The sequence below is a fragment of the Haemaphysalis longicornis genome, unplaced genomic scaffold (genome assembly GCF_048455015.1).
Source record: "Haemaphysalis longicornis isolate Haplotype H1 unplaced genomic scaffold, Haemaphysalis longicornis Haplotype H1 scaffold_8, whole genome shotgun sequence".
NCBI lineage: Eukaryota > Metazoa > Arthropoda > Arachnida > Ixodida > Ixodidae > Haemaphysalis > Haemaphysalis longicornis.
In genome coordinates, this window is record NW_027526445.1 from 116,797,520 (window position 1) to 116,810,038 (window position 12,519).

General features: G+C 48.1%; 1 protein-coding gene across 1 annotated transcript in view; it reads right to left on the minus strand.

Moving 5' to 3' along the window:
- LOC144149649 (uncharacterized) overlaps positions 1–12,519 on the minus strand; it is a 41,793-nt gene that overhangs the window by 10,821 nt on the left and 18,453 nt on the right. Inside the window, exon 4 of the mRNA XM_077681308.1 lies at positions 11,454–11,584. Coding sequence (XP_077537434.1) covers positions 11,454–11,584 — 131 coding nt within the window. The remainder of the gene's footprint in view (positions 1–11,453; positions 11,585–12,519) is intronic.

The following is a 12,519-nucleotide window of genomic DNA, read 5'->3' on the forward strand; positions in this document are numbered from 1 at the left end:
GTTCCCAGACCTAAGATTACTACTATAATAAGCAACTCCAAATCGGCCATCGCCAATAACTGCCACAGATGAGTTGAACCCCGAACTTTACGCCTACTCCTGCAGGCACGCAAATTCTTGAAGCGAAAAATATACATCGTTTGGGCAACGGGCCACTCCAACCTCCCAGAAAAAGAGTCGGCACATGAGGCTGCTTGAGAATTCCTCACCCAAGGGCTCAATGACCCTGTGGAATCTCCCTAACGATTCTCCCAAAGGGACCACCCGTCTTGACCTACCGATCAATACTCGATTACTACCGACTCTCCAGAGCTCGCTTCCTCCCACCACCACGTTGTAGGATGGCGCCAACTTCAACCATCCACCTTTCCCACCCCTGCCCGCCTATCACTCTGCTGCTGATGATGATAGTTGGATCTTTATGGCGCAAGGCCAACTAGGGCAAAGAGCGCCATACAGTGGTTATGTATGAGGGGTGAAGACAAATTAAAATCACTCAACAAAAAACAGAAGTGAAATCAGCAAGAGGCAATGATGACATCTATCACTCTGCTACCCAGAGCTGCACTCTAACCAATGCCCTTTGCCATCAATATTCCACCCTACCACATGTGATTTGGTCCTGCGAAGAAAAATTCCTACACACTCTTAAAAAGCACCCTATTTTATTCCAAATTACGAATGAGGGACAGTAAGAGGCCACGCTACTCGGCACAGACCCTCTGACCCAGGCCTCACAAGCCCAGGTTGCCGAAGACGCTGCAGAGATCTAGTTAAACCCCAATATAATGAGACGGGCTATAGCAAAATAATGGCTATAACAAGCAAATCGTAATTCTCCTTGAAAGTCCCCACAGAAACCAATGTATTTAAAGCCTTGTTTTAATGAGGTAAAATTTGCCCATTGTGGGATGTAACTTGTTCGAAAAAAAATTTTGATATACTACCATGGCAGTGCGCAACGCGGATTTGAGGAGGTGCGCAAGGTGACGACAGTATTTTTCACAGTTCAAAACTCCCGCCATGCAACCCCCCGCAACGCGCGTCCCGCTGCGCCCACAAAGCCATTCCCACCTTCTCTCGCTGCGCATGCACGGCCGCGGCACGCTCACCTGCAACTGTTGTCACTTGCTGCCACGCGCAGCGGGAGCTGCATTGAAGTTGTGTGCCTGTTCCTTTCTTTCTTTTTTACTACTTCAGCCTCATCTTTTAATGTGCTGCGTGCATGATTTGAGCAGCATGAATGCACCAGGCGGGAAGCAAAAGCAAAAGACTGTAGACGTGAAGGCGGCTATGATGAAAGCCGCCACATCGGGCACAAAGCTGAGTGAGCCGGCGTTCGCACCAGAAGGATGCATCAACGTCCGATTACGAACTTCTTTGCAGCTATGCCAATACAAGTCCCATATTTCGAATTGCAATAAAGTAGGTGCGCAAATGTTCCTTTTTCTCTCCGAAATGTGGTTCATTTGTTGGGTACCGCCGTGCGACGTGATGGAATTTCGCCTGCTATTTGTTTCGGACAAGTACAGTCCCCTATGTCTGCATAAATGCCCGCTACAGCTACATTGAAATATTCATTTTAACGAGCTAATCACGGCTCCCCTTCAATTTCGTCATACCAAGGTTTAACTGTATATGAATCCTGCAGTCACCAAAAGGATGCTGAAGCAAACCTCGAAACAGTACCACACATGGCAACAATAAAGTTTTATCTGATCTGAAGATTGCATAGTTGCTTTTTATTACAACATGAATAGAAATCAGGTATAAAAAAGATTGCCACATTTGGGGAGGAAAAAAAAAAAGCATTTTAAGGGGTTAACAAGACAAAACTAATAGCCCTGCTCAGTTCTTGTCTAGGCGAACTGGAAAACAACAGTTCACAAAACAGTCGAAATGAAAAGCCACTTTGCTGTAACATTTGTCTTCCTTCAGACAATCTTGACTTGCGAAAGTTATCTCGACTAAGAAAGTCAAGAAAGCACAAAAAAACGCGAGAAGAAAACCAACAGGTCACAGCTTACATATGCACACAGCATTTTATGTGCGGAGCACCTTAGGACCACAATGTCAGTCCACGTCCAGGCGCATAGCCATTACATTCGCAAAAAAATCACACAGGCACTGGCAGGATTCGAGCCTGTGTCTGGTAGACCAGACAGAGTTAGTGTCAGTCGTCTTACCCATTGGGCTACGACCGTGAGTTAGTACCCGAGAGTCAAACGGCTTACTCCCTCACCTGTAACAGTGTGGAGTACCTTAGGAGCTCCCAATGTCCGTCCGCATCCATCCGCACGCACACCACCCGATTCGCGCCCCGAGCGTCCTTTGATTTGAGCCGCGAGTTGCAGTTTCATTCAGGGAATAATCAGGGTGCAACTCACGGCTCAAATGGAATGATGGTTGGGGCACAAACGGGATGTCATTTTGAGTCCCCGTACTCCGCACCATCACCATCATCCATGGAGTGGAGATGCTGCCCTTTTTTTTGTACTAATTTTTGGTCACCTCTATTTTTATAGGTTTCCTAGTCACACATATACTATTCATAGCCATTGCTTTCCAAGTTCTGAAACAGCATTCTTGCAATACACACCAAAAAATGTGCAAATTGTGGTTTTATACATGAAGATGCACCCGAGTAACGAGGAACAGTGAAGAGGGGGGTGGGGGGGGGGGGACGACAGACTAATTAAGACCACCAAGGCTCTTCCCATGTCCCATCATCTTCACACGGGCATTTTCATTTTTGCCTCCACCAAGAAAACAGCTGCAGTGGCACGGATCGTACCTGTGTCCTGTGCTCAGCAGTACGCCTTAGCCACTAAACCATCATGGCAGGTTTCATTTGGGCTACAGTCAAAGACGGATATATCGAACATGGACACATCGAATTATTGTCTTTTTCGAACAGTCCGAACATCCACTCAGAAATGCCATGCAAAAGTACAGCGCTGTTGTACCGTATTTACACGATTGTAAGACGACCCCCCCAAAATCGCATCTCAAAAAAAAAAAAAAAAAAAAAAAAAAAAAAACGTGCGCATTTTACACAAGGCCACTCGTAAAGGAACAACAACAATAACAACACAAGGGAAATTTATTCACGTGCTTGCGGAGGATTACTCATCGTCGCTGGAGTCGTCCTCGCTGGTGCTGCTGCCGTCATTGCTGCTGCAGTCCCACAGCACGTCGTCGTCAAGTGTGAGTCCACACTTCGCGAACGACCGCACCACGGCATCGCGTGGTACGGCCGCCCATGCGGAGAGGACCCACCCGCACACAGTAGCCAGGGAGGCTCTCCTCACACGCCCGCTTGGCGTAAGTTCGCGGCTTCCTGACGAAATCCACTCGTACTCGCGGCGCAGGAGGTCTTTAAAAGGCTTGTTGACCCCCACGTCGAGAGGCTGAAGCTGCCCCGTCAAGCCACCGGGGATGACAAGCATGTCGGTATGCTCCTTCTGGAGCACCGCTTTTACCTTGGCGGTAAGGTGGCCTCTGAATGAGTCCAACACTAGCATGTTGGGGATGTCTTTCTTGAGGGATGCCCCCGGCCTCAGGAGCCACACTAGACGGTACCATTCCACGACCATGTCGTCCGTCATGAAACCCTTTTCATTCACCCGTACCACCACGCCTTTGGGAAGTGCCTCTTTGGGCATCGTCTTCCGTTTGAAGACGATATACGGGCGGAGTTTGGTGCCATCAGCCAAGCACGACAACATGACAGTGAAACGGAGCTTTACGTTGCCCGTTGTAAGTAGGTTTACATCGCGTGCACCCTTCACGCTCACTGTCGTGTTGCTCGTCATGTCAAAGTAGACGGGAGTTTGGTCGGCATTGCCGATTTGGCCAAGCAAGTACCGTCGGGTGTCGCGGAGTTTGAGGAAGTGCCTATGGAAGGCGAGGACTTTCTCCTCGTATGCGGCCGGCAACTTCTGGCACACGCTGGTGCGGCGACGTAGAGAAAAACCAGCCCTCTTCATAAATTTAGACGCCCAGGCCCTACTAGCTTTGAATTGAGATCTTGGTATCCCTGCCTGAACAGCGTAGACACGGGCTTGCTGCGTGACCATTTCGCAGGTGACCAACAGCGATCGATCGCGTAGGTCAGTCACGTAGGCCGCAAGCTTCGTCTCTAGTTCCGGAAAGCGGCCAGACTTCGGCCCGCGAAAGCCACGGCGCTTGGAGTCGCATGAGAAAATTTCCTCGCGCTGAAGCCGCCACTTCCGCACCACACATTCACCGATTCCGAATTTCCGTCCTGCTGCACAGTTGTTTGTTTCCTCAGCATGAAGAATAGCAGCCCGCTTAAACGCTGCCGTAAACGAGCGCCGAGTGTTCTTCGAGCCTACAGCACTCATGTCAGACAGAAGTGACTCGAGAAAGCCGGTCGTGGACACAAGCGACAGGAGCACGCGGCGACGCGCCCGCTCAGAAAATTGTACCACAAAGAGAAGCTCTTCCGTCAACTACCAATACCCCCCTACGGCGGCTCTTCCATCGATTATCGGTGCTCCCTCAAGAGCCGTGCGCTCGTCATAAAGGCACTCGTAATGCGCGCAGTAGATGCTAAAAAAAGAAAAGCTTTTGTATAAGCACGCGGAAAACTATGCGCTTTGGGTTGAGCGGGAAACTATTCGAGATGACAATCGAAGCAACCGGCAGCAGCCACGCGCGATCGTGATTAAAACAACATGGCGGCTGACGGAAGCAGCCGCTCGCAATTTCCGTGAGCACGTTACTCGCTTTCACGACACGTTACTCGCTTTCACGAAGCATTTTGTTCGTCTCTAACACGACCGGCTTTATCGTCGTGGTCTCTAATAAACAAAACGAGTATTAGCGAATCCCTTTATTCAATGCACGGTGCAAATGTAGTCACTATCATATCACGTTGCTTAGTACACTTCCGAACGCGATAGTGGGAGGTTAGTCGCTCTAGGTCCAACTTACAAAAGGTGCATCATTTTTATTGACGCCAGAATGTATGAAATGGTTACCGTAACCATGGAAATGAGCGTGCAAAGCCGTTCACACGTCGAAGCACCCCTGATTTCTTGTCTCTCTTGTCGTTGCAAGCGGCACATGGTTCGACTTCGATTCTAAGACGACCCCCCAACATTGGATTGTCAAATTTGAAAAAAAGGGTCGTCTTACAATCGTGTAAATACGGTACGTGTGGATCAAACTTCCGATTACGGGCACATTCGATATATTGAACGCCGCACACCTAGTGCCCCTGCAAGTGCGGTTCTCCTCACAGTGCGGTTGCGATGACGGTGCTGCCACGCCCGGTGAGAAAGAGGCTCCGTCGCGTCGCTTCGACAGCCTTAAACACCTGCTGCTCGCACGCTACAATGGGGGACAGCCGCATGGCAGCATGAACGCAGGGAGTGATTGGGTAAAAAAGGCAATAAAGGAAGAGAAAACGACCAGAAGCACCAGAAGCGCTCGGTTTCTAACATTCTTTTCTACGTGCTTGAACGATTATCAGCGGTAACTCGCGCAGGGGGGCACCTATATGGCAAGGTGTGTGTTTGTTTCGCCCGCAGCACACGTTACAGAGCCCATGGAAATGCGGAAGAATTTGGATTTAGCGGCGCAAGCGGACATAATTCGACGGGTACAGGCCGGTGAAACGATTTCGGCTGCATTCCTCGCAGCATTTTTGAGAGCGATACTGCACATCAAACCTGGCGCAAAGACGAAAGCAGTGCGGCCACGGCCCAGCTGTTCCAGTGTGTGTCGTGTGCAGAGCAGGTTTGTTGTGCGGCCCCAGAGGAGAGGTGTTCTGATATCAAAGACGACAGCGGTGAGTGCCTCAAGAGTTAGGGAGCTGTCACCATTGCCATGCTCTATTCTGAATGCCACAATGGGACACGCGTTCGTAAGTGTTGACGACGATGTGCACCCTGTGGCGGACATCACCGATGCCAAAGAAGCGGACTTTACTACAGTAAAACCTCGTTACAAGAGACACTCAAGGGAACCAAAAAACGTTTCTCTTGTAACCAAGGTCTCTTCTATGCAAAGTTGCTAACATGGCGAACATAGGAAAACCAACCAAACTGCTTTCATTCAAGTGTTTCTTATAACCAAGTGTCTCTTGTAACAGTGTCTCTTGTAACGAGGTTTTACTGTAGCGGCCCTGACAACGTTTCCAACCAGCCAAGCTTGCATTAGTGTTCAGATTCGCCGCTGTTGTTGCACAGTGTACAATGATGGATTTTCCCATTTGGACTGCGTTAGGAAGCTTGATGGTAGTCTAATGAACTTAACGACTCAGAAGAAACAAGCGAATCTCAGACTTTTTTTTTTCATGTTACATAAAGCGGCGTGGTCGTTGCGCTGCGGTTTGAATTTTCCTTGCGGTGAGGAACAAATCGGTAAGCTTTTGCTTGTCATGACATTGAAAAGCTCTCGCTGATGTGCTGAGTTTTCAGATAAGCTTCAGACGGGCATATTTTATGTTTCGAATTGTCGATATATCGAACTATTTCGTGATCCCCTAGGGGTTTGATATATCCGTGTTCGACCATAGTAAAAAGGTGTGTAGAAATTAGTGCAAAGCAATTACTTGATAATTAAGGCAGTGCACAAATATGCAATTTTACCAGTAATCCATGTGTTTGTAGTCCATTAGTTCCATTAATGAACTGGTTAACTGGTTGGCTGTAACCGGTGTTAAGTGAATAAATCTTTGTAAAAGTACTGACGCAATGCAACACCTCAATGGAGAAAAACCGCAGAGCTTCAGGTTACGCTAGGCTTTCGGTGATGTCCTCTTGAAATATTTATTAAATCAATAAAAGTACAAATAATAAGGCAGTACACTTTATTTTTAGCAAATATTCTCACCTAGAATTCCTCTTGCTCTTCTGAGTAGAGCAGAACTTCCACCCCATTAGCATTTGTGCGCTGTTATTACAGCCTAAGCTTATTCTCGTACATCGCCTCCTAGAGCTGGATGCATCACCAAAAATAAGCACAACAAACACTTGACTGAGTACGAATTCGATAACGACACTTACCAATACACATTTTTACCTTGAGCAGTACAAGAACGAAACTCGCGGCTCAACGATATGCTCAAATGCACTTCGCCAGAGACTTTTGTTCATAAATCATCTGCCTGTATATACCTGTGCGATATAACACCGTAAAAGTCGCCGCTGGCATCATTTTAACACATTACAACTGGTTCAAGTTGATGATATATTGCATGCAAATTGTGCACATATATTTGAAACGCGTACTTCACTCCTCTTACGCAGCCTTGCGACGACAACGTTAGTGATGCCTGTTCGTGCAATAGTTTTTGTGAATTTCACATCGCTCGCTTTGTTTGTGAATCTGTTTGGTATCTGTACTCAAACTTTGCGTTTACTTTTTCCCACATCTTTATGCCTTGATGTCCGCATCAAATACCCTGTGCTTTTGCTTATGCTATACTACAACCCACATCCTGCCTACCCTTATGCGTAGTCAGAAGCATGTGTGAACTAAAGAGATGCGTAATAAATAGGAGCGCAGGTGTCACTGAATGCGTATTTCAGTTGAACCTCCTTATAAAGCAGTATTGGGGCAGTAAAGTAGTTCGCTGCATCCGACAGTAGGGGTAAAAATTGGCTCTAACATATCGACAGACACGGACTACCTCTTCGATGCCATTTCAGACGCTGCCAGAGAACAGAGTGGTATCAAGTGAAATCGGCATGTTGCTGCGCTTGCCTTCATTCAATGCCGGACAGCCAGCGCCACCTTCCGTCGCCACATGAGTTTCCGCAGTTTTCCTGTTTTATTCATATGTAGGGGGGCGCAACTAGCCACACATGCCCTTTTGCGTTGGACAACCAAAACTGCCGCAACTTTTTCAACCGATTAAAGAAATGGTCGTTATTTGGCCTTTTTTATGCTAGCTTTTGAGTTCTGAGCTTCGCGCGAACTCAACATTTCTTCGTTACAGCCGATATAGCGCGCGGCTCTCGCGGTTTCGGTTTCACAACAAAATGATAAGCTTCACTGAAATGAAGTGTGACCAACCTAAGTTCGTATTTAGTTCACTATAGCCAATAATTTGGTACATCAGTTTTCGTTTTAACAAGGTTCAACTGTACTGAATAAATGGCACTGACTGTTTAGACAGTCAAATCCCACTACAACGAAGTCCACTTCAACGAAATATTTCCAATTCCCCCCCCCGTCAACCAGCCATAGAAGTCAATGCAACAAAGTCCTCACCACAACGAACCATTTGTCTGGCTTGCTTTCGCTTCAATGAAATTTTTGCTGATTGGGGCTGGGTTTGAACAATTATTTTACAATAAAATAAGCATAACGCCAGCTATCTGTAACTTTTTATACATTCAAAGAGCTTAGTTTCTCCAAAAGCATGCACCATGCACCCACGGTACCACCCATAAACAAAAACAAAACAAACTCATAGATGGACGCCACTGTTCGCTGGTGATAACGATGTGGCTGGCTGCATAGAGTTTCTCAATATTACCTAGAGCGGAAAGTGTCGCTGTGATCACACGCCGACATGGGAATTGTGGGTAGTGTGCGAATCGGATTGGCAGCAAGTGGCTAGTGCAAAGAGCTATGGATTAGGCTTCTCGGCTCTGAAGCGTTTTTTAGTTCTGTTTTCGGGATGCCCTGTTTGGCATTCAATGGCTATCACAGACATGACTAAACAGCAGCGTGATTAGCTCTTAACGCATGTGCTCGCGTTAGCGGGGAGTTTCTTCAGATGAAGGGGTGACCACATGCAGCGACGGCGACAAGCGACGCGAAAAACGCAACCCAAAAGGTGCAACAACAGAGTGTACTTGGCCAAAGCGACAAGCGAAAAAAATTAATACACTGCCGCCTATGTCCTCTGTCGTCGTCGTTCGTCGCTACAGCAGTCCGATGCTACTCTTTCTAGTTTCGGTTCTATTATTGCGCACCAAACGGCAGTGGCGCTGGGGAAACAAAATGCTCTCTTTCTCTCCCGTTTTTCTCTTCGCTCGTTCACGGAGCGCTTTCCCTCACCCCCGCGTCGCGCCGTCAGCCCCGTCACCCCGTCTTGCTGCGCATGCGCGAGAACGGTTTCCCTGCGCGACGGCGAGGCCGACGCGCGTTTCATGTAGTGGGCTATTTCTCGTATGTGCTCCCTCGGTGCTACATAAGGGACGCCAAGAACACCAGGATGAATCGTAACGCGAAGACTCCGAGTGCTGTTAGCAAAAGGTGAGAACGTCGTTCGTATGCCGTACGTGAAGCTGATCTGAAGGATAGGACTTGTGTTGTGCGTGTGCTGTGCTTGAAGACAAAGACAGACAACCTTGTCTGTGTTGTATTGGTCATCGGTGTTTCTCGCCGCACGTAGCGTTCGCGCACGTAACGCGAATAAAGTGTTCAAGTGATATTCGAGCTGGCGTCGTTACTGCTCAAGCGGCGTGGCTTCGTGCCGGCGGAGCGAGGCCGGCGAGGCTTGCCCGTTGGAGGCAGCGGGGTGGCGGCGGCGGTTGCCGGGTGGGAATGGGGGGGGACAGGGGGTGGGGGGAAGGAATCCAACCGGCATGAGAAGGGAGAGCGTTACCTCTCCCCCATGCAAGCTGCGCGCCCTCACATTGTTGTCATGGCAATTATAACGCCTTCAAGGCCAACATGGCGGTGGCGTTGCTAGGGCAACAACAACGCAGTAATGTTTCCCCAGGCTCACCAGGGGAGAATATGCCGCATGAGTCGCAATTAGCCCGGACGCTGGGTTGAAGGCTAAGAGTCCGCCTCCTGGCTACAGTTCACTATATCGCCGCTGCCGCTCGCTTGTGGGCTGCTTCTGGCCAGAAAAAAGCGAGCGAGGGCCCCGACGGCCGCTTGCTGCTTTAAACCGCTTCCCGCTTGCTGCTGTCGCCACTAAATAAGCTTCGCTAGCACACACTATGCGTTTTCTGCACCCATTCTGTTACAATTTTTGTGTCGCTCGTCGCCGTCGCTGCGTTTACTTACCCCTTGAAGCATGCCCTGCCTTGGACAGGCGCAATGGGGCAACATACACAGCAACTCGACAAGCCAGTATTTATTTGCCGTTTGAAGCATTCATGCAATTTCATAATGCTTTGTGCGCGTACTTAAAGACTTACTTGCGGTAACAGGCTTCGCTTGCACGTTAATTTATACCTGCTTATACAAAACAAATAAATACAACGCGATTACATCATTCTCGCATCTGTAATGCTGCATTGCCTGCCAAGGCGCGTAGCATACGATAATGAGACTAATGAGAGGGAGCAAGAACACAGCTTTAGACAATATAAATAATTTTTTTCAGCTAAATATTACAAAAAATCAAAGACAACCTCACCCAGATTGAAGGATGTAATAACTTAAAAATATATCCGAGGCGGCCCGCTGTATCTGGCAGCGTGAGCCAAAGGCAGGACCTCTACTTTTTTCTTTTCTTTGTAACCTTCTAATTTGTTTTGCAGCATAAGACCTCGAACACAGTGCCTTACACAAAACAAACTTTGTTGACAGCGGCACTTTCGGCAGCAATTTTTAAAACAAAAACTCAATTTGCGCAGCCACAAAGTCATTGCCGGCCGTGCCATGCCGAACTCCCGGACGAACTACACACTATGGCGGCACTCATGGAGGCGTAGAGCACTTCCGCCGAATCACGTTGACGCTAGCGCCAGATTCCACTCTAGGTAATCTAGTGAGAAACTCTATGGCTGGCTGTCTTTACATGAGACACAGGCCTGGTTCGCCAAGCCGAAGCTACAGCCAATCCGTATCCAGTTGGAATCACGCAAATGTGCTCTGATGCTGGTGCGGTGCAGTCATGTATGCGTTGTGAGCGGCTAGCTATAAATGCAAGCATGCGTGGCTTGCCTGCCAAGGTCAGTCGCAGTGCGCCTACTCAGAAGATAACTCCATGGAGGATAAGATAACGACACCTCTCCTGCCTGCCACAAGTGAGAATGGGGGCTTCCGGCAGCCGAAAAGCTATGTGCAAGTAATCAGCTTGGTAGATATGCCTTGTTGTGCAGTAATATGTTTTGAGGGTGCATTTCTTCAACAAACCCCTTCCCCTAACTCGCTCTTCACGAGCGGGTAAAAAACATAACCATTGGTAGGTTTGTTATCCAAATAAACATGCAGCAATTGTGCATCAATCCTGTTTCTAAACATTGCATTATGCTGTCAATGAGGCGGATAATACACGGGGCTATTTTCTTGCCCTTGCATGGTATGTTGGGGCAGATTTCGCCCCGACGAGTTTCCGCTTCGACGAAATTTATCGCACATCCCGTCAATTTCGTTGTAGCAGGATTCGACTGCACACTGGCAAAGGATAGCTGAAAAAATTGTTTTATGTTCTGTTGTAGTGTAACACCCTTAAAAAAATCCCTCACCGATTCCGAAAAACAGACCTCATATAGAGCACAAGTACGCACCGCTCGTCTCCGGGGTCTCAACTGCGACTTTTCTGGAGATGCCAGGGCAGAGTCAAAGAGGCACGGGGACGGGTTGCTGGTGTAACCAGGGTCGACTGAAGTGTGGGACAGCGCTTCCCCAAGCGATGCATCTGGCACGGTGAAGCAGAGAGAGAGAAAGCTTAATCAGCACGCTCCCCAACAGACACCTGGCACATTAAAGGGAGAGACGAGCGATTTTTGCGGAGTGCACATCCTCCAGCTCGTGTGAAAGCCAGCATTGTATATACTGGAGTAACCACAAGGAATCGCTAAATAAACAGGCGGAAGGAATTTTAATTTGGCACTAAACTTTTCTGAACTGTGAAAGGTGGCACCACGCAGTGTGTCTTAAACGTGACTCTACCTCCCGTGTCCAAACAACTCCGTCGATTTCAACGCGCGATTCAAAAACCGCGCGAAGGAATAGGAAAGGTTGTACATCATTGCTGTCTTAGCCGGGGGCAAGTTTTTCAACGCCTCTTTTAACCTCACGTGCAGTTAAAAGTATGTTGCCGCACGGCTCCCCATCACGGTTGCCAGCGTTCCTTTCTGGCGGGACACGTAAGGCTCGCAGATCTAAAAAATCTGATTTCAAAAGTTCTATGGTGCTGTCAGCAAAACCGCTTCGGGTTAAGGTGTTTTAAGTGATGCCCTTTCATTTGGGTTAGGGAAAATGTACTCGACAAAAATCGGTTGTCTGGCCCTTTAACTCTTTTGTGACCGCGCCATAGGCCATCATTCACAGGTGAACAATGGCCTATGGCCCCAACAGGTACTTGCCCTAACAAGGTGCCCTAACAAGTACCTACCAAGGTCACACAGCAGGGTTCGTACGGGCTTCAAAAGCAAAAATTCAAGGGTTTTCAAGGACTTTCAAGGACCAGAAAACACATTTTCAAGGCTCCCATCTAATGTTTTATCTGGGATTATTTATAACTTTTTCAATGCAATGCGAAATTTTGTTATTGCCCAATACCTAAGCACATTAGTGCACATTTAGGTAGGCGCTAACGGGTTCGTGAATGCTCCCCCAGTATGATTTTTT